The sequence below is a fragment of the Musca vetustissima genome, unplaced genomic scaffold (assembly GCF_032173495.1).
Source record: "Musca vetustissima isolate MV318-11 ecotype Yass unplaced genomic scaffold, APGP_CSIRO_Mvet_v1 utg5922, whole genome shotgun sequence".
Classification (NCBI taxonomy): Eukaryota; Metazoa; Arthropoda; class Insecta; order Diptera; family Muscidae; genus Musca; species Musca vetustissima.
In genome coordinates, this window is record NW_026878185.1 from 47,413 (window position 1) to 70,195 (window position 22,783).

Consider the following 22,783-nt stretch of genomic DNA (forward strand, 5'->3'; position numbering starts at 1 on the left):
CGAGTGAGAGCACACAACAACGATCGTTCGTTTCGTTTGATTGTTGAAATTTTTTCTGAGATTCTCTCAGGAATGAAAACAAACATTCCCGAATTCTCGCGAATGCTCATAACACTAACAACAAGAACAACAAAGTTCGTAAACTCAATAGTTGTTGGACATGTGTTTCTGCTACACATACATATTCTTTCGTTGTTTGTGTGTGTTTACTTTGTTTATGATATTTTTGTTTGTTGTTGTTTTTAAAAGTGCTCGCGAGCATTCGCAAACATTTGTTTTTCAAAGAATGTTCTTCAGCAGCAAATGCTCGCGAAAGAACGAACACTTGCAGCGAAATTTTATCGTTCGTGAATTTTTCGTACAATGCAAACATTCGCAAGAGAATGCAAATGCTTGTTCATAAATTGTAACTTTATCATTCGCGATAAATTGAAAACATTCGAATTCTCGCCGTGAAAAAGAGTGTATTTTAATCATTCTTCTCACCCCGATATACATATTTTGTATAGCATTTTGTTTACAACCATTACCATTACCTTCTTAGTGTAACATGTTTTTTTTTCAAATATATCAGTTCCATCCATTCATTACCGCATAAGAGTGGTATGCATTGTCATAATGGCCAAACGACAGACATTGGGACACCATTAAGTAGCATTTTGTATGTACGGCATGTAATTTTGAATTTTCAATTATCGATTGGTCACTTTTATATGTTTTGGGTAGATACAACAAAACTAAATTGTATTGGTATTTTATTGCGTGGATTGTATGCGTTTCATTTATTTTCAAAATTAGTGTTGCGTGCAATTGGCAAACGGACAGGTTAGCAAGCGAACAACCAACCAAAGCAAACCATCAAATTCAGCTTTGTGTCGACAACAATTCTTGTTCGCATAAAATGTGTGTGTTTTTTTTTTTTTTGTTTGTGTTGAGTCACTTGGGACAAGTAACCAAAAAAAAATCGTTCCATATTTCCTCGGATTTGGGCTAAAATCAAAGTAAGTGCGTTGCTTGCGTGATTTGTGAGTCTAAATTTTTGCACTGACAACAGCCAGGTTTCATAAACAATTTAACAGCAACAACATGACTTTATTATTTATTTTTGAAATAAAAAAATGCAAATAGAAAAAAGTGATTGTTTCAAGCGTTTAAAATATTTGTTTGTAATATAAAATTGAATTATTGGCCTACAAATTAGAAGATGTCTGCGTTTAAAGGTGTAAAATAATTGGATTTTAATATATATCCGTGACCTGTTTCCGAAATATGTTGATATTCATATATGTCGACTGAAAGATATATTGTTTTTGAAATCAAAGCAGTTGGTAGCATGATTTGCCATTTTGAGGTCAATATCACCTGAAGTGATAATTTATACAGCTGGCCGGAAATTGAAGGGGAATAAATGCACCAAAAGTTATAATGTTGATGAAAGAAAGGTTAGTGGTCAAAATATCCACTCCTATACCTGTAAAGGTTCTCTTAAGAAAAATATGCGCCTTTAGCTCCAAAAGTGTATTTTAAAAAAGTTTCCTATAATATTCACGTCTATACCTTCGAAGATTCTCCTTGACGAACTTTCTATAAAATTTTTTTAAACAACGCTAAGGTTATAGTGGTTAAGGTTCGAAAATAGTATTAAAAAAACAAGGGAAGTTCGTCCTGGCCGAACTTTGGATACCCTCCACCATTGGTATACTGACAGATAATGGCAATGAACAGATAGGTCACATGCCAAAAAGTGGACCTATACAGATAATTCTACGAACCAATTTATGTACACCAAATATAAATGTCAGCAATTTTTAATGGGGATTTATATATATATATATTTCCAATATTTAAGTTCCGTATCTCAATTATTTCCTTCAGGAGGTATCTTACGCAGAAGATGCCGAAATGCTGGCCGACATTTTATTTCATTATCGTCAGGTTCGATTTTTTTATCACGATAACTTAAGAAGGTGGAATGATTACAACAGATAGCTTAATTTTCTGTATTTCGGGTACCGACTATCCCCCATACTATGATAGAATACGCCTATATGGGCACAACTCCAAGACACGGAACAAATCACCTAAACTATTTTAATATAAACAAGTGAAAAAGCGTTAAGTTCGGCCCGCCCTCCACCATAGCTGTACTGAAATTAGCTTGAAATGAAAATATAGAGTACATACCAAAAAGTGGGCCTATACCGACAATTCTACAAACCGATTTATGTAAACCATTATGTGCATTGTGTTTAATGGGAATTTTTCCTAAAATCTGAAAGCCCCAAAACGTGGACCGACATTGATAAAGCATGGTAGAGTGGAACATGTTTAAAAAATCCTCAATTTAGAGTGCAAAGTTATATTAAGCAACGCTTAAAGGTGGACCAATATTAATTATATAACTAGGAATTAGCCAATATTTGGGATTATCATTATATGAGGGGATATGCCTAATTAATGACCGATATAGCTCAATTTCGAAGCCAATATTTTAGTTATGTATCTCCATTCGTCCCTTCAGGAGGTATAATTATATGAAGGAGATGCCTAAATGCCTGAAATACAGAAAAAATTTATTTGAGATACGTAAACCCCTGGGGGCGATACCTTAAGATGGACCAATATTTAGATTACAGTTATATAAGGTCATCACAACAGGCTTTGTTTCGAAGATTTGAACTTATCAGAAAAAATTATATGAGGTATATGCTACGCCTAATTGAGTACTGATATAGCTCAATTTCGAACATTTGAACTTATCATTACATGAGGTGCTATGCCTAATTGAGTACTGATATAGCTCAATTTCGAAACTAAATTTTTTGCATCACAATAACTTTCTTAACGTTAAATATAGGTATCATTGTATTGGGACTAGACCTAATTGCGAGCGGATATAGTTCATTCGGATATAGTTCATTCATTCAACAAAGAACCCCAAAATACCGAAATTGGCTACCCTTATATGGACCTATATTTATAATTTTTAGTGGGCAAATTTGCTAACCAATATGAATTCGAAGTTCTCAATTACAGCCAATTTGGTCAGTCGGTGAGGTCCATTCTCGAAGCTCACGTTCTAATGTTTTATCTCGATATCCTCCTTAGGTAGAATGATTACAACAAAGAACCCCAAAATACGGAAAATTTAGGGGTACCGTTATATGGGGACTACCAGAAAAAGTGGACCTATATTTATAATTTTTAGTGGAGTAATTTGGTACCCAATAAGAACACTATGTGTGCGAATACCGAAAATTGGGGGTACCCTTATATGGGGACTATCCGAAAAAAAGAACCTATATTTATAATTTTCATTATGCAGATTTGCTATCCAATAAGAACTAAAAGTACACCTTTTAGCGAATTGGGTCAAAAATTCGATCAAAACCCCCAAAATACCGAAAATTGTGGTACCCTTATATGGGGGCTATACGAAAAAATGAACCCATATTTATCATTTTAAGTGGGGAGATTTGCAACCCAAGAAGAACTCAAAGCACCAAATATCGGCGAATTCAGTTGAAAAACGCACTCAAGAACCTCAAAATATCGAAAATTGGGGGGTACCCTTATATGGGAGCTATGCCTAAACTTGGACCGATATAGCCCATCTTCGAACTTGACCTGCCTGCAGACAAAAGACGACTCTATGTAAAATTTTGGCGATCTATCTCAATTCGTTTAGACGCTAGAGTGATTACAACAGACGTCATAGAATTTTACGACGTCATAGAATTTTATTGCGTAAAAATTCAATTCAAGAAAAAACATTTTGGAAAATATGCAAGACTTAGAAAGAGGGGTCGTTGATCTATAATCCGAAGTGTGTTTTTCGTGGTAGTTGTGTAGGGTATTATATGGTCGGCACCGTCCGCTCCGCTCACTGGTTTTTTTAAATTGTTGGTTGTGAAAAATACCAGGCCTTGGAAAATTATTATTTTCTTTAATTGTTCAAGGTAATTTTTTTAAATCCAAATCTTTTTGGACTTTGAGAAAAATTTGTTTGTAATTGTTCGTTGGAGAAAACTATTTTCTTTAAAAGGCCACGTTTCTAAAATAATATCCTTTATAATTATAAGATAAATAATCTTTGGATTTATTTATTAACTAATAACTTAAAAAAACATAAACAAATTATTTGGTTAAATAAATTATAAATATTAATAAAAAGAACAATAACAGAACATTTGAATTTCTTTGGTATATAAATACAAAAAATACAAATAGCCCAAATCTGCATTTAGCTTTGGCCAGCATTCACAAAAACACCCTTTATCTTAAAACTGTCCTTGAAAAATGACCTTTTGCATGCCACTGGGCATAACTACAACAAAAGGGAACCTTTTAGAAAAGGGTGTGGTGATGATGGGCTATGGCCAAGGGGGCAGCATGCAAATGAGCATGGTGATGATGATGAGGTGGTGCAACTATGGCTTTGGCGAAATGGGCATGACTGTGAGCATGGGCATGAGGGAAAGCATAACCAACAGAGACATGATGGGTGGTGGTCTTGGGTCCGGGAATGGCACGGTAACTGGGCACATGAGCAGTGAAGGGGATAGCTTCGAAGACGGGAGGTAGGATTTTGGTAATTTGAACGGGAGCGGGTACAACTGGAGCTGGGGCAGGCAACACATGGGTGTGTACTACGGGAGCGGGGGCAGGGACAAAGTGAGCATGAGCAGCGGGGAGGAGGGGAGCAGGTGCGGGTAAAAGGGGAGCTGGGGCGGGTAGTAGAGGAGCTGGTGCAGGAACGAAGGGAGCAGGAGCTGGTACAAATTGTGCGGGGGCAGCTACTTCATGGAAGTGTGTTGGGGCGGGTACTTCGTGGAAGTGAGCTGGAGGCAATACTGGTGGAGCCTGATGGAAGTGGGCTGGTGGCAATACTGGAGGAGCCTGATGGAAATGGGTGGGGGCAGCCAATACCTCTTGATGTAAATGAGCTGGTGGTGCAAAATCAATGTGATCAGGTACTCCATGAGGGAATCCATAGGGCAGTGATGGTTTTGCCTGCGCCAAGACCACAGCCAAAGCCAACAATACAAATGTCTGAATGGGGGAGGGGGAAAGGAAGTTAATGTGGTTATATATTTTTAATTTTAATGATGTGATCTTACCAGTTTAACATGCATCATCCTGCTTGTGTTTGTTTTCACGTATCCCCGTTTAATTAACTGTTCAAATCCCAAGACAACTGTTTGTCTATGCAAATGTTGTGGAACTAATGCATAATTAATTTTCTGTCAACAATTTATACGAAAAATCTGCTAATACCCCCCGAGCCATTGTCACATAATATTTCCTCTACGGTGGTTGTTAATAATTTTTAATATTTTCATAATTTTTGTGTCTCTTTCACAGTTTGATACATCACCTTTATTTTCAATGGCCACAATTCCCTTTTCTTTCAGTTAGCGACTTGCATTGCTGTTGGGCAAATGGTTACCATTTTTGATTAGCCTTTTTTGGAGGGGGGTTGATTTGGTTTGTGGGTGTGTGTGTCCATTTCTTCTTTGCACTTTACAAATACCTTAGATTGGCAAAAAGCACACAGCTAAATGCCATCATTTTTGTTCATGGAGTGGTGGTGGCCCAGGGTGTGGGTAGAGCCTACCTCTTCCCCCCATTCCATTTGTAAGTGCGTGGCGGCTGCTATATAATTTGCCTAAAAATGAAATACTGTGAAATAAGTCGTGACTGCCTAACGCCACCCCGACCATTTGTTGTGTGCCCAAAACCACAAAATTCCACGCCACAAGAATTGGTCATAATCGAGCGAACGGCATTAAACGCAGTGTGGCATTTAAGTTGCCGTTGGGTTGTTGGTGTCTTGCATTTATGGACTTATGGGTTAATAACCCAATTAAGTGGGCGACATTTATGTGTTGGTGTGTCTGTATTGGCTTGAGCCATAATCAAGATATTATGTAATTGAGACTTTCTATATATGTTTGCTAGTATTACATAAACAGAAATATAACATACCTAACAGGCGATCACATACATTAAGTAATAATATTTTTATGAATACCCAGTGACCTTGACAACATAAAGGAAGGTGATTTGCAATAAAAAAAGCCGGTGAACAGAGCAGTATAGTCGGACGAGACCGATCATATATCTATATTCCGAGCCTGGGTAATACTTCTCAATATTTGCACTCATGACCGACTAGAGGTCAACAGCTCATCTGCGGCATGTTTTCTCGGAGTAAATTATACAAATTTTGTTATTTTCAAAACAGCTTATTCAATGGTCAGACCCCATTTGCTGTATAAAATTTCGTGATGTTCGGGTAATAATTTTTGCCTCTAGAGCGACCGACGTTACAAAATCTTGGCGCCACCCAAAAAAATGTTTTTCAACAACAACAAGAAAGGGGATTTACAATAAAAAAATTTTTAAAATTGGTTTTACCGAAAACATTTTTATACCCTACACAACTATGTTGTCAGTGTATTATAGCTTTGTGCAGCACCAAAATTTTGTAACGCCGCGAAATATTGGTCCTAGACCCACCTTTAAGTATACCGATCGTAATATCTCGACTAGCTGAGTCGATCTAGACATGTGTGTCCGTCCGTCCGTCTGTCCATTATAATTTGTAAACACGAAATTTTTACATGTTCTGACCAATGAAGACCCCTATTGTTTTTGGAAAAGATCAGTTAATATTTAGGGGATGAAATGGACCAAAAACTTTATTTTTGTCGGTTTTTCTGGTCACTCCGGAGGCCGCAATTATGGCCCAAACACCGCGAATTTTTGCATGGAGAAGGGGATCGGGCCAGAGAATAAGCATGCCTGTTTTAATAAAGATCAGTCAATATTTAGCGGGTCAAATGAACCCTGACTTTTGTGTAAAGAATGACAAAATTTGTATTCTATAGCGTATATATTTGCACCTGAAGGACCAAGGCCCGAGAAGTTTATAGTGTGTTCAAGAAGAGTGGTTGACCTTTAAATTGATACTAATTATATGGTCGTTTGTACTCAGATGTGGGAGTTACACTTAAATATTTACAGATGTTTACGTATTCAAGCATTATTTAGTAACCCAATACCACACTAGAGGGCGGGAATATAGCGCCGATCGCTTTGAAAATTTCCATGAGATTCCGGTTATGGTCAAGGACAACGCCTATAATTTTCGGTGATGATCACTTAATAATTTTGGGATGAAGTCGACCGAAAATCTAACTTTTTGTGCTATTTGCCACCAAAAAAAATGTTTTTCAACAACCAACAAAAACGTGGATTTACAATAAAATTGGTTTTATCGAAAAGATTTTTAAGGAATAAAAAAATTATGGATTTTTAAGTTATTAAAAAATATATATCTATTTATTTTTTAACTAATTAAATTATTGCCATTGTAGACATTTAAACTACAACTTGGTTGGGAGCGGCAAAACCTGGGGCAGCATATGTAGCAGCAATACCGGCTGGGTAGCTGGCATAGGGAGCGGCGAATGGAGCAGCATAAGGAGTAGCGTATGGGGTGGCATAAGGGGTAGCATAGGGAGCTACAACACCAGCGGGTGTAACATACTTAGCCGGAGCAGCAAAAGTGGCAGGAGCAGTATAGGCAGCTTGAGCAACAACCTTAGCAGGAGCGGCAAAGGTAGTAGGGGCAGCATAAGCAGCTGGACCAGCTACATAACGGCTAGAGTAAGGACCTGAATAAGCGAAGGGGGTAGTGGTGTAGGAAGACAAGGTTCCATCGTAGTTGTGACGTACATCAACCTGGCTGCTACCACCGGCAGCATACAAAGGAGCATTGGCATAGGCGACAGCGGGAGCAGCGGCAGCCAAAGCAGTGGGGGCCAAAACACCAGCACTGGCATAAGCCAAACAAGCAGCAAATACAATGACCTTGAATTGAGGGAATTACAACAGTTATTTTGGAATTACAGAAGCAAACAATACACATGGTATTGAACTTACAAATTTGAACATTTTGATGAGAGTGGATTAATGGAAATGTTTACAGATGAATGTGTAACGGTGTTATGCCTATTTTAGGTGTTGATAAAAGCTTTTATAATAAAAAATATGTTTTTTATAATCTACCATTGGCATATGTTTACCAAGTGCCAACAATTATTTGGCTGAAACGTGATACGATTTATAACACGCTGCGACATGAAAGTTTTATATTATTGTAATTATTTAATTTGTTACAAATATTTCTTCTACGCTTTGCCAAGCCCTCTGGAAAAAAGGGCAACAATGCTAATTTTATTGGCTATTATTGATTTCAGGCACGATTAGAGGCGGCTTTAATTTATGCTAATGTGTTTGAAAGTATATTTCTAAAATTGAGGATTTTTTTTATAAATGTTATAAATCCTTTCGTCTGAAAATTTACAATAAAGTTACATACATAGATTTGGACTTAATATAGGGTCCTGCCTTAATTTGAAGATTCTAGCCGTATTTTCATGACGATATTTTAAGGTAGGGCACAATTTTGGGAACTTATTAGAAAATCGAGCTAATGATTTGGAGAATGAAAATTCCTTATGTGGATGAAAGCCTTTGGCGGGTATATCAGGAACTCAAATGGACGAATTCGCTACAGGTCAAGTTTTTTGCTTGTAACACTAAAATCTTTTAAAAAATTGTTTATATTTTTGTCTACGTCTATTATAGGTATGAAGAATATTTTTGTAAAACATATCCTTCTCCTATTTCGAGTCCTTGTGGGCCTTTTTGTCTATTTTTTCTTGTAACATAATGTCATTATCACAAGGCATGATTTTTTGACATCCATATATTCTATAAAAATGTAGCACAATGTCGAAGAAATCGATATTGGAATTTTATTGTCGTTTTTTTGGCATAGTGAGATCTGTTCATGATAAAAAAATTCTAAGCTACGATCGTATGCAAGTGAAAAAGGACGATGAAAACATACGAAATTCGAATTTTGGAATTTGAGAACCCTCTCTAAAACCTTATTGGTGAAATTTTTGTAAAAAATTGGATGCCAAAAAATCTTGCCTTGCAATTCAAGAGACTAAGGACGAATAAGAGGGACAAGGATAGGAAGAGTATATTTTTTAATGTAAAGCACATTATTATTGTTAAAGCAAGCCTGTTCAATTTTATTCCAACTTTTCACATTCTAATATTCTTTCGAGGTTAATCATCTTCAAAATTGGGAATATCATGCCACTCATTGTGGCACTTCGTAACAATTTGGTCGATGGAAGATGGAACGCCCCGCAAAATTTCAAGGTCAATGGTGTACCCAATTTGATGCATAATTGTGCACATCGGAATACACTAGAGTCTCGGCACATTTTCCCATCTACATAGTATCATGAATACCTATTTTTTAATCGACTGTATTTGATAGAGGGTTGTTACATAGGTTTTAATTCGCAAATTTTAAATTATGAACCAAAATTGCAAATTAAATTAAGCATTACTTTTTATTTGAATTGATATATATTACGTCCTACTACAATGATTGCTCAAACAGTAGTCTTGGCCCACTGGACTTTTTGACAATTGAACGATTATTAACTTCAAAGATTTTTTCATCGAATTTCCTTATGTACAACAAATTAAAATCATGCATGGGGAAATATATATTCTTAAGGATGAGTTAAAAACGTTCATGCTGTTCATGTTCAGTAATATGGATCAATAATCTCCAGATGGCACTAATAAATGTATTTCTTACGTATTATCGGTAATTAATCGCAATTAATTCTTATCACGAATAATTCGGAATACTAGCCTGCATTTGAATAGTATAAGTGTATGCTAATGACCTGATGACCAATAGGCAAAGAGAAGCAAATATATTTCATTATAAAAGCTTTTATCGGCAACCAAAGAAGGCATATCACCGTTACACATTCGACTGCAAACAGTTTCATTAACACACACTCCCATCAAAATGTTCAAATTTGTAAGTTCAGTATTATTTGTAATTGTTTGCGTTTGAAATTCAGAATAACTCTTGTAATTTCCTTAATTCAAGGTCATTGTCTTTGCTGCCTGTTTGGCCTATGCCAGTGCTGTTGTTGTGGCTCCCACAACTTTCGCTGCCGCTGCGGCACCCGCTGTCGCTTATGCCAATGCTCCTCTTTATGCCGCTGGTGGTAGCAGCCAGGTTGATGTACGTCACAACTACGATGGTACCTTGTCTTCATACACCACCACACCTTTCGCCTATGCTGGTCCCTACTCTAGCCGTTATGTAGCTGGTCCAGCTGCTTATGCTGCCCCAACTGCCTTTGCTGCCCCAGCTAAGTTTGTTGCTCCAGCTAATTATGCTTCTCCTGTCGCTTTTGCTGCTCCAGCTAAATATGTTTCTCCCGCTGGTGTTGTAGCTCCCTATGCTAACGCTTATGCCACTCCCTATGCTGCTTCATACGCCGCTCCCTATGCCACCTACCCAGCCGGTGTTGCTGCTACATATGCTGCCCCAGCTGTTGCCGCCCCTGCCCAAGTTGTAGCTTAAGAGCTTGTAAAGCCAATTATTTTGTAAATTATTCAAAAAATAGTTTTTAAATGTTTAATAAAAAATAATTGTTATTTTATAACTTAAAGAAGTAATAATTTCTTTTTTATATTGATTTGTGACTGATATAGTTGATGTTTTGAACATCTATTTTCAATGAAGTTGCCAAAACTCACTTGCACCAAACTAAGAATATACCACTCCAGAAATACTAAATGGTAGCTGTTTTTGATGGACAAATTTTCAAAACTCCTACATCACGACCTACATCATAACAAGAAAATTAGTTACAATGTGTCGACACAGATTAAATCGAATGATGAATATTTTTGTAAAACTTTTCCTCCTGCTATCTTGAGTTCTTTTGCATCTTTTTCGTCTTTATATTCATGAATCGTAAATTAAATACAACAAGACCAGATTTTTTGCCATAAAATATTTTACAAAAAAATCAAAGTCGAGAAATCCTTTTTAATTTTGTCCATTTCCTTGCTAAGAATTTTGATTCTAATTATGAGCTCGATTTTGTGTCAGAGTGTCTCATTATGACTTCGACAAATTAAACCAGTAAGGAAAGTAGTAAAGTCGGACGGGGCCGACTATATGAAGCCCTTCACCACTATGGGTATATTAAAAAGGTCATTAACATAAAATTGGATGAACTAAAATATATGACCTTTATCTAAATGTGAACCGACTTAGATCAATTCATAAATATGTCATTCGTTTGTTATAATGGGACCAAATTCTGTAAACCGATTTAAAGCAAATATCAGTCGCGCACCCGTTGAATATTTAAAGCCCAAGTAACACGCAATTACGTCATTCTATTCTGAAAAACATGAAGAGTTTGGTGCACCATTTACTTAAAATAGGACGAAAATAGATATGGAAGCTATATACTAAGTTAGACTAATTTATGCACGTTTGGTTCCTATGGACATATTTTGGGTCCTTGGATCCCGCTTAAAATCGGACGAAACTATATGGGAGCTATATCTAAATCTGGACGTATTCCAACAAAACTTGACTATAAAACTATACTATCTTAAGTACGTACACATCATTCTAGACTCAAGTCAGTACGCTATGCCAAATTACGTGGAAATCACGTGAACCATTTGGTGAACCATTTACAATGAATCGGTCGAAAATATATATGGGAGCTATATCGAAATCTGAACCGATTTTCAGGAATATGTATACACATCATTCTAGTCTCAATTCAGTACGATATACCAAATTTCGTGGAAATCGAATGATATATAGGGACTTTGGTGAACCATTTACATTAAATCGGTCGAAATTATATATGGGACCTATATAGAAATCTGGACCGATCCCAATTTCAATAGGGTTCGTCCTTGGGTCAAATAGACTAGCTGTGCCAAATTTCATCAAATTCGGATCATAAATGCGACGTGTACTTTGTTTACAATTTAACATGGACAGACATACGGACGGACGGACATGCATAAATCGCCTCAGAAAGTGATTCTATGCATATTCTCAAAAGGAACCATGTGTCTATCTCGTTTCCTTTTGCCTGTTACAAACATATGCACAAAGACATAATACCCTGTACCACAGAGTGGTGAAGGGTATAAAAAGGTATTACAGGACCCATGTTATTTATTAAACCCAATTGATATTTATTAAAATTAATATCAATAAATGTGGTATTTTGCTACACGTTGGGTGCCATTAATATTAACAAGTTGGTTCATGTTAGTGCAAAATATTCATAATTTGCTAAATGTGATAGAGATTTTCATATTTTGTTTTCTTTAAGTGTTTTGCCTTTATTTTCGTAAGAAAAGTAATTAACAGTACGTTGGGCGCCATTTAGAGTGAAATTGATAATCTGTCATATTTTAATATTAATTAGTATCTTTATTACGCATTTTTAATCTACTTTTCTACTTCTCAAAATAAGCTCCACGTTAACGAAACGTTGACGAAATTTATGGAACTGTCATTCATGACTAAACACATGATATGTCGTCGAAAATGTCGCTCTTCTCGAAATATGAAAACAAAAATAGTCTGAATCGAGTGTACTATAAAATATTGACTGAAACAAATAGAAGAATTTTTCTGAAAATATATATATAAGACATTTAGGATAAGGAAAACAATGTGTTTTCTTGGTTAAAATAGGCAAGTTTAACTGCTTTCTCTTGCTCTTAGCATGGGGCAAATAAATGGCAATTGGTAAAATATTGTAAGTAATATCTGAAGGACGTTTCATATTTTAATGCGTTTAATGTTGTTTTTTCATTAGAGATGATTTTAAAATGGAGAAAATCATCTCGACAACTTCTCAGGCAATGTGTTTATTTATATTATTATAAACGTAAATGCAATGTATATTTCTTGTTATATAATAAATTACATGCTATAAAAATATAAATTGAAAATGTATGTGTATATTTTTATTTGAAGTTTTAATGGGGTATGATTGATGACAATGGGTATTCAGTCGTCAACGACTGTGTATACGATATAGTCTATGATAGTCGTCAACGAAAAGTAGGGAGTTTTGTCGCCGAAGTTGTCGTCAACGACAACTTCGCTTACCCAGTCGCCCAAGTTGTCTTGCATGAATACTGCGACACTTGTGTGAAAGTTTCGTCAAGGATCTCACATTGTTCTCTGCAAAGTGTCTTCAAGGAATTGCTATTGTCTTGCACGATTTGTTAATGTTGTCTGCAAGACACTTTGTACTGGGAATGATCTTTAATTAAGTTATTCTAAAACGGTACATATATTTATGTTTGTATATATTTTCATTCAATAAAATAACACAATTTATATAACTAACATTCAACTATTTACACATAAGAGTAGCACTTAAGCTACAACATGAGCATGACCAGCAACAGCTGGGGCAGCATAAGTTGCGGCAACACCAGCAGGGTAGGTGGCATAGGGAGCGGCGAATTGAGCAGCATAAGGAGTAGCATAGGGGGTGGCATAGGGAGCTACAACACCAGCAGGAGTAACATATTTAGCTGAAGCGGCAAAGGTGGCAGGGGCAGCAAAGGCAGCTGGAGCAACAACCTTAGCAGGAGAGGCAAAGGCAGTTGGTGCAGCATAAGCAGCTGGACCAGCTACATAACGACTGGAGTATGGACCAGAATAGGCAAAAGGTGTGGTGGTGTATGAAGACAAGGTACCATCATAGTTGTGACGTACATCGACCTGGCTGCTACCACCGGCGGCATAAAGAGGAGCATTAGCGTATGCTACGGCGGGAGCAGCAGCTGCAGCGAAAGTTGTGGTAGCCACAACACCGGCACTGGCATAAGCCAAACAAGCAGCAAAGACAATGACCTTGAATTGTGGAAATAAAATAGTTACATTTTGGATTAGTATGGCCTTAAATAACTGTAAATAACTTCTAAACTTACAAATTTGAACATTTTGATGGGATTGTATTTTAAAAATCGAACTGTTTACAGTTGAATGTGTAACGGTGTTATGCCTTTTTTGGTCGATGATAAAAGCTTTTATAATAAAATATAATTTTTAACTATTTTGTTATGCTATAGTTACTTATTTACATGCCTAATTACCAAATGCAAGCTATTACTCCGCATTTGAACGTGATAAGATTTACAAGTTATCTGTGGTCACAAATTGTTTTTATATATTAAATTTGGTAATGAATTTATGTTATTTGTTGGTTATGTAGTTTTATTGAATGTACGGAATGCATGGGCTGACGACCATTCCATAAATAACACATTATGTATTTCGAACCTACTCAACAAAACGTAGCTAAAAACCAGTGAACGAAGCAGAATAGTGGGACGGGGCCGACCATAAGTGCATCATATGATAGACCAGGGTACTTTTAGCAAATCTATATTTTAAGCTTGGGCATTATTTTACGGTATTTGACCGATTAGAGGTCAACATCTCTTCTTTCTTATCCTTGCATCTTTTCCGAACCTTTTTTCCCCGGGGTGAACATCTACACCATAACGTGAATTTTACACAGAGATATTTTGATTGATTTGACAAGCTGATAATTGACCGATCATTAGCAAAACAGCCCTTCTAATTAGTTAAACAGATTCCCATCACCGTGTGTTGTGATGTTCGGTTTATAATTTAGGGATATAGTGGACTTAAAAAATCACATACAAATTAAGTTTTCGGTCTATTTAATCCCATAAATATCATTTGCTCTTCACCCAAAATTATAGCCGTCGTTCTTGACCATAACCTGAACTTCATGTAAAATTTCAAAGCGATACGCGCGACCTTTCCGTCCTCTATTGGAGTAATGTTTAAAAAGTTTGTCGAACCCTGTAAATATTTGCTATAACTCCCACATACGAGTCTCTTTAGATTGATACTAATTATTTTTAATTTAAAAGTCCTCTCGAATAGACTAGTAACTTCTCCGGCATATAAATTTTGTAAATTTTTTGCCTTTCATCATGTATTATTTCATGATGTTCAGGTCATAATTGCGGCCACTGAAGTGACCACAAAATCAGACAAAAATAAATTTTTTAGTCCATTTGATCGCCTAAATTTTAACGGATCATTACTCATAGGAGTCTTCCTTCACCAGAACCGTGTGGAGACCCGTATTGATATTTCGATGGTACATCTGTCCATTATTAATTGGACTATCTGTATATTACACTGTTAGACAAAATCAAGGTCAAGGTTTGAGGAGTGAACATTTCTTATTTGGCATTTAAAATTTTATATGCAATGTTTTTGTAGAATATTGCGAGGATAACAAAGACCCAAGGTTTCCCGATTGAGATATAATTTTTCACAGAGTACCGCATTCAGCCTAGAATAATACCAGTTATTATACCCTTAACCACACTGTGGTACAGGGTATTATGTCTTTGTACATATGTTTGTAACAGGCAAAAATAATCGAGATAGACCCATGGTTCCTTTTGAGAATATGCATGGAATCACTTTCTGAATCGATTAATGCATGTCCGTCCGTCCATGTTTTTTTGTTAAAAAAGTACAGGTGGCACAGGTCACTTAATTGGCCAAAGGACGAACCCTATTGAAATTGGGAAAAATCGGTTCAGATTTAGATGTAGCTCCCATATATATTTTCGTCCAATTTAAGGTAAGTGGTGTACCAAAGTCCCTATATATCTTTCGATTTGCACGAAATTTGGCATAGCGTAATGAATTAAGTCTAGAATGATGTGTGTTAAGTTTCCTGAAAATCGGTTCAGATTTAGATGTAGCTCCCATATATATCTTCGTCCGATTTAAGGTAAATGGTGTACAAATGTCCCTATATATCTTTCGATTTGCACGAAATTTGGCATAGCGTAATGAATTAGGTCTAGAATGATGTCCTGAAAATCGGTTCAGATTTAGATATAGCTCCCATATATATTTTAGTCCGATTTAATGTAAATGGAGTACCAAAGTCCCTATACATATTTCGATTTGCACAAAATTTGGCATAGTGTACTGAAATGAGTCTGGAGTGATGTGTGTAAACCTGTCTTATTATCATTGGCATTTTTTTAACAGCGAAGCTATGCGCTAACTGTAAAGTTCGTTCAAATCGATTCAGATTTAGATATATCTCAGATAGATATTTCAGATATAAATGGTTCACTAATAATCCTAATTCTGTCGGTACCAGGTGCTACCTGTATGGGAAAAATTGCGTATGGAGAAATGGTAAATTATATACAATTCAGTCAGTCCAACCGTAAAACATCACAAACACATTTACATATAAAATATTTTAACAAATATATTTAATCAAAATAAAAGAAACAATATCAATTAAATAACTAAAATTCGCCTATTTACACATACATATAACAATTGTCTTTGTAAGCTCTTAAGCTACAACATGGGCATGACCGGCAACAGCTGGGGCAGTATAAGTGGCGGCAACACCAGCTGGGTAGGTGGCATAGGGAGCGGCGAATTGAGCGCCATAAGGAGTAGCGTAAGGAGCTACAACGCCAGCGGGTGTAACATATTTAGCTGGGGCAGCGAAGGCGGCAGGGGCAGCATAGGCAGCTGGAGCAACAACCTTAGCGGGAGCAGCAAAGGCTGTGGGGGCAGCATAAGCAGCTGGACCAGCTACATAACGGCTAGAGTAAGGACCGGAATAAGCGAAGGGGGTAGTGGTGTAGGAAGACAAGGTATCATCGTAGTTGTGACGTACATCGATTTGGCTACTACCACCGGCAGCATACAAAGGAGCATTGGCATAACCGACAGCTGGAGCAGCAGCGAAGGCAGTGGGAGCCACAACACCAGCACTGGCGTATGCCAAACAGGCAGCAAAGACAATGACCTTCAATGAGTGGAGACAAAAAATACATTTAGTGTTAAGTCATACAAGTAAGTGAATTACGAAACAATTGTATTGAAACTTACAAATTTGAACATTTTTTGGCTTTTTTTGGGAGGGGATGGATGGATGTTTTCAGTTGTAGGTGTAACTGTGTTGTGTCTATTTAGGGTCATGATTTAAGCTTTTATAGTAAACCATGTTTGTTCATATCGTTTGTGGTTAGACAATTGTTGTCAAATTACCATGTGTCGTACGTGACGAGCAAAGTAAATAGAAAGTGAAACATGGTTTCCCTACTATTTGAGTACATTGTGAGTGGAACCATGTGCATTGAAGTTTTGGACTATCTACTGCATTTGCATCCATCAATGACCTTTAATTATATCCAATGCAATGCAAATAAGTAATGGAAATAAAAAAACTAGAGCAATCAAACCACAGTTGATCTAAAAATAAAAGGTTGTGTCGTTGAAAATTTAGTTCAATGTCCCCAATATAAATAAAAATTAATGTCGTTTACAGTTTTTAGTAGGGGGTGTTTTTTTAAGGCAGCACTGAAAGTACATCCTTTGTATTTTGGATAGAATAAATTTGAAATGTCAATCTCACTAGAAGATATTATTTCAAATTATAGAAACGAATGGAATAATTAATATGGAAATTTCCACTATCTTTTGCATTGAAAGTCAATATAGGTCAAAAAAAATATTATTTGGGGTTATATTCTACAAAATAATCTATAAATTGAACAATATTTACCTATTTCTGGGAGGACACTTGCTAATCTCTGCAAATACAGGACGCCAATATACATTCACTTCGTTTAAGTACGAAGTAGTTTACCATTTACCGGTCCGCAATTGGAGATCAACGTGGGTAGGAATTCTACACACCGACAATCCAAAATCCTGAAAGAAATCTGGCATACAAAGGAGCATTTGGATGTAGGACGGGTTCTGGCCAAAGAAGACCCCTATTGTTTTTGGTAAAAAAAATGGACCAAAAGCTTTATTTTTGTATGTTTTTAAGGTAGCTCTAGAGGCCGCAGTTATTACCAGAACCTCACGAAATCTTACACAGAGAAAGGGGGATAAGCATAACTCTTTTTATAGAGATCGTTCAATATCTATCGTATTAAATGGGCCTAGACCTATATGTGAAAAATTACAATATTTGTATTCTGGGGCGTATATATTTACTCCTGAAAAATATTGAGCCTAGTAGTTGATTGTATATCAAAGAGGTGTGCTTGACCTTTAAATTGATACCTATTACATTGTTGTGTGTTCTCGGATGTCGAATCTACCTATTCTGAAATTGTTTAGATCTACCATTACCACTCTAGTGGGAGGAAATGTCGCACTGTTGGCAAGGAAATTTTGCATGAGGTTCCGATTATGGTCAAGGACGAAGCTTACCATTTTCGGTAAAGGTCAGATGATATTTACAGAATGAAATGCACAGAAAACGTTTGTTTTCAAGTAGCTCCATAGACCACAATTATATGCCGAACATCACAACACAAGACACGGGGAAGGGAATCTGGTCAAATAATCATAAGGGCTGTTTTGCTAATAATCGGTCAATATTCAGAGGGTCAAAACAACCAAGAGATTTCTAAGTAAAATACACATTGGGTCTCATGCATAAAACGTGAGCTTGAGCTCGGACTCGATTTTTTGAGTAAAAGGTGCTTGTCGTATGCATAATAAAATTTGATGTATTTGCTTTTACTCACTGCTCACGTTTGATCTCTTCTTGCTCAGTTTGAACTTAGAAATTGATGTTGGATGAGATTGTTCTCATTTTCACATGCATAATAACAAGCTTTTGCTTACATTTGTGAGCTCTTGCTTAACTTTTGTTGAGCATGCCTCTTAGTTGACTCGCGTACACTAAAATGAATAATTATCAGTGATTGTGAACATAATTTATCACAGAAAATGATTTTGGAAAAATATTCCATGAATATTTTGTGTTGAAACTTGACAATAACCCCCAGACATAAACCAAAACTTGTCAGCGATTGGTTGCGGGAGTCTCAAATCCGGATTTTATGATGGCCAACATAATCATCAGATCTTCACCCTATAGAAAAATCGTTGTATCATCATCGATAGCAAAATTCAAAGGGATTCACTAACAAACAAACATAACCTCTTCTCAAAGGTTCAGGATGTGAATAATAGTGCATCAAAGGATCAAATTTTGGATCGTATAGGTTCAATGTCTCGTAGGTGTAATCAAAAATAACGGGTTTGCTGTCGATTACTAGCTAAATTTGCTTATTTATAAAAAAAAAAATAAAATCAAAATTGGGTCAATGTAGTTTTCCATAGAATTTATTTTTATTTCGAAATAAATGTCACGTTTATATCCTTAAAAAAACTTTCTCTATAACTTTATTTTCAAAAAAAAAAAAAGTTACGGGTCATTAATTCAGTTTGCAATTTCAGTTGCTTTAGTTTTGGTCACCAGTGTATATATTCTATGGGGTCTTAGGTGAATATTTCGAGATGTTATAAACGGAATAAAAAATTGAGGAATATTAGCCAAGTATTTGCAAATATTCGGGTTTCAACAGACGGGTATGGATATAATTGATTTTGATCAGGAAAATACATATACTTTAGGAGGTCTTCGCCCGCCTTATGGTGTGGATTATAATAATATAAACCCTAATAATAATAATATAGTCCGTTATTTCTATTCCAAATGTTGCTTCATTTCTTTGACACTTGGTAACTGACTTTTTCAAAGTAAATATTTATTTTCTTTAATTTTTGTTGTACTAAAAATGAAGATATATCGTCAGTTTCTATTTTATTATTAGTATTTACTATTACTTCTAATTCACTTCCACTATAACAATTAGAAGTTTGATCTCAATTTGCTCAAGTATTTGCAATTGGTTTGAACTCATTTTTATGCATACGAAATTGAGCAAAAGCAGTTCCTGTTCGATCTAACTCAACTTACGAGCAATTGCTAGCTTGACTTAACTCATCGCTTTTGCTCGTTTTTATGCATGAGACCCATTATGTTCGCCCCTGGAAAACAAGATTCTGAACACATGCCGGTGTAAGAAAGAGAAGCTGTTGACCTCTAATTGGTCCCATTTCACGAAATAATGTCCAGGCCATATTTTAAAGGATCTTAGAGGCGTGAATTGTGTAAAAAAATCAGGGATCCTAGTTAGGCGAGGAGTTTTTCAAAAATTTTTTTTCAGGGATTTTTCTAATTGAGGAATTATTTTTAATAGGAATCGGATTCGGGATCTTATTTGTAGTGAGTTTTTATTAAGAAATATTTTTCTGGAATTTTAGTAGGTTTGGATTTTTTAAAACAAATGTTCATAGACCTGTTTGCTTTAAAAACATTTTACATGGATCTTAGTTAGAGTCGTCTTTTAAGTTGGCAAGAGGTGTGTTCAAAAAATATTCGGAAATATTATTATGCGCGGATTTAATTCAATATTTTGTTCTAATATTTTACAAATTACTGTGCGTGGATTTTTTAAAAATATTAAAAAAATTGTGCCTGAATATTGATGAACATAGACCCTGTAGCGATCTAAAGTGACAACCAGGGTACTGGGAGCTGTGTTTTTGTAGTTTTCTAAAAATGTATGGGGCATAGATTTTTTAGAAATAAAAATAATATGATGAAGGATTTTTTTGATACCAGATAATTGATGAAAAAATCAATAAAAAAGTACATGGATCTTAGTCGACGTGGTGTGTGTTTTTTTTTTTAATTTTCAAGAATTCAGTGGGCGTTGAAAAAAGCTGCATGTTCAATTTCAGATAAAACAAAAAATCAAAAGAATTTTTTTTTTATTTTTACTAACCGCTTGTAATAAAAAAAATTAAACGTCTTTATCATTTTTTCCCATACATTCTTCTCTGTGTTTTTATATTAATAACAACAAAATTGTCAAATTTTATGTACAACAATTTTAATTTATTTAACAACAAATAAAACGAAATTAAATAACAATATAGATATTTCTTTTATAACAAGTATTCACCTCATAATAAATATCTTATGCTACGACAGGTGCGGGGGCAGCATAGGTAGCGGCTACTGGGGCAGCACCGTAGGTGGTGTAAGGGGCGGCGAAAGGAGCGGCATAGGGAGCAGCATATTGGGCGGCGAAGGGAGTGGCATAAGGAGCAGCATAGGGAGCTACAACTTTAGCGGGAGCAGCGAAATGAGCTGGTGCAGCGGCATAGGTGGCAGGAGCAACAACCTTAGCAGGAGTAGCAAAAGCTGTGGGGGCAGCATAAGCAGCTGGACCAGCTACATAACGGCTTGAGTAAGGACCGGAATAAGCGAAGGGGGTAGTGGTGTATGAAGACAAGGTACCGTCGTAGTTGTGACGTACATCGACCTGGCTGCTACCACCGGCAGCATACAAAGGAGCATTGGCATAACCAATAGCGGGAGCAGCAGCTAAGGCAGTGGGGGCCAAAACACCGGCGCTGGCATAAGCCAAACAGGCAGCAAAGACAATGACCTTCACAAAAAATAACCAAATAATTAAATTTCAGCAAAAAAATTAAAATAAAATACGAAACTTACGAATTTGAACATTTTGAATTGGATGTTTAGTTTTCAAATAACTGAATGTATTTCGATGAAGGTGTAATACTGTTATGTCTATTTAGGGTAACGGTAAATGTTTATATACTAAAAAAGTTGTCGCTTATGTTAAACTTTTGAAATCACTGAAGAAGAAACCGAATACAGTAAGACGAATTACCAAAAAATTTGCTACGTGCTTTGAGATATTAATAGTTTTTTTTTTCAAATTATTTCAAATACCTAACAATGAAAAAACTATGTGAAGAAATAATACCTTTATTTAGTAATTTCTGAATTTAGGAAATACATTTGTTAAGCCTAAAAATAAGTTAACAAATGAATTCAATTATTTTAATATTCTGTAAATGAATACCAAGCAATAGGTGGTGGCACGAGTCACCCCACCCAATGAAATCAATCAAACGATGAGCGCCAAAGGAAGAAAATAATACGAAATAGCTTCATTAATTATTTCACCCGAATGATTTATCGGTTTTGTGATTTTTAATTCAATAGAAAAGTAATCGCATTTTAACTACTTATGCTAATGATTTATGACAAATTAATCAAAAATGTATAATCGTGAATTTTGGAGCAATATGTAGTTGCGGATGTAGCAGCATGTGTGCAAGTTTTTTAAAAAAGAAACAAATAAATAAAATGGTAAATATTATTTTAAATTTATGCGGAAATAATTGTTGCAATAATATTTGAATTTCTAACATCAACATAATTCACTAAAGTGTATATGGGAAAATACTCGCAGGAGCTTTATTTTAGTAAGAAAGAGAAGCAATATATAATTCGATTTAAAAAACTTTTAAGAAACTTCCAAGACACCAAAAAATGGAGATCCAGTAAATGGCGGACTTCACCAAAACGCAGAACGATATTGATCATTTTAAAATTTGAAATTAAAGTCAATACAACTGAAATACGGACCAATATTGATCATTTTTTGTAAGACGATTTGCTACCCAATTACATTGGTTGAAATCCTTATAATTCCCAAAATATCGAATAATGGGGGTTCGTCCAAACCTTTGAGCAAAATTGAAATCACAGTAGGACGCTTTTCTACCCAATGAGAATTCAAAATCCTAATTGTAGCCATTTTGGACAGACGGACAATATATATTTATATATACATTATAGGGACTTCGAATTTGGACGGACGGACAATATATCTTAATATATAAAAGTGCTTAGAGTGACTGACTGACTGAAAATTGACTTGAAAATTTGAGTGTGGGTTGCTGTTGGTGTGTAGGCGTAAGATAAGGCTGAGAAAATTTTGGAAATTCGAACTAGAAGGTTGTGTACATACGGTCGGTACATACGGACCAATATTGTTAATTTTTTGTAAGACGATTTGCTACCCAATAACATTGGTT

General features: G+C 35.8%; 6 protein-coding genes across 6 annotated transcripts; 1 reads left to right on the forward strand and 5 right to left on the reverse strand.

Moving 5' to 3' along the window:
* Positions 1–4,301: 4,301 nt before the first annotated feature.
* Positions 4,302–4,836, reverse strand: LOC133322976 (uncharacterized; the record flags this gene model as incomplete). The annotated part of the gene is made up of 1 exon (XM_061531926.1): positions 4,302–4,836. A coding segment is annotated over one exon (489 nt), but the record flags the coding sequence as incomplete, so codon positions are not given.
* Positions 4,837–7,386: 2,550 nt separating this feature from the next.
* LOC133322977 (cuticle protein 38-like) lies at positions 7,387–7,968 on the reverse strand. Its single transcript, XM_061531927.1, has 2 exons — positions 7,951–7,968; positions 7,387–7,878 (listed from the first exon to the last, which is right to left on the reverse strand). The coding sequence occupies exons 1-2, from the start codon at positions 7,960–7,962 to the stop codon at positions 7,387–7,389; spliced, it is 504 nt and encodes a 167-aa protein (XP_061387911.1). The 5' UTR covers positions 7,963–7,968.
* Positions 7,969–9,916: 1,948 nt separating this feature from the next.
* Positions 9,917–10,506, forward strand: LOC133322978 (cuticle protein 16.5-like). Its single transcript, XM_061531928.1, has 2 exons — positions 9,917–9,928; positions 10,001–10,506. The coding sequence occupies exons 1-2, from the start codon at positions 9,917–9,919 to the stop codon at positions 10,481–10,483; spliced, it is 495 nt and encodes a 164-aa protein (XP_061387912.1). The 3' UTR covers positions 10,484–10,506.
* Positions 10,507–13,336: 2,830 nt separating this feature from the next.
* On the reverse strand, positions 13,337–13,908 carry LOC133322979 (cuticle protein 76-like). The gene is made up of 2 exons (XM_061531929.1): positions 13,897–13,908; positions 13,337–13,819 (listed from the first exon to the last, which is right to left on the reverse strand). The coding sequence occupies exons 1-2, from the start codon at positions 13,906–13,908 to the stop codon at positions 13,337–13,339; spliced, it is 495 nt and encodes a 164-aa protein (XP_061387913.1).
* A 2,429-nt stretch (positions 13,909–16,337) lies between these two features.
* Positions 16,338–16,917, reverse strand: LOC133322980 (cuticle protein 38-like). The gene is made up of 2 exons (XM_061531930.1): positions 16,886–16,917; positions 16,338–16,802 (listed from the first exon to the last, which is right to left on the reverse strand). The coding sequence occupies exons 1-2, from the start codon at positions 16,895–16,897 to the stop codon at positions 16,338–16,340; spliced, it is 477 nt and encodes a 158-aa protein (XP_061387914.1). The 5' UTR covers positions 16,898–16,917.
* Positions 16,918–20,847: 3,930 nt separating this feature from the next.
* LOC133322981 (cuticle protein 38-like) lies at positions 20,848–21,408 on the reverse strand. Its single transcript, XM_061531931.1, has 2 exons — positions 21,387–21,408; positions 20,848–21,321 (listed from the first exon to the last, which is right to left on the reverse strand). Exons 1-2 carry the CDS (start codon positions 21,396–21,398, stop codon positions 20,848–20,850), a joined length of 486 nt encoding a protein of 161 aa, XP_061387915.1. The 5' UTR covers positions 21,399–21,408.
* Positions 21,409–22,783: the final 1,375 nt, after the last annotated feature.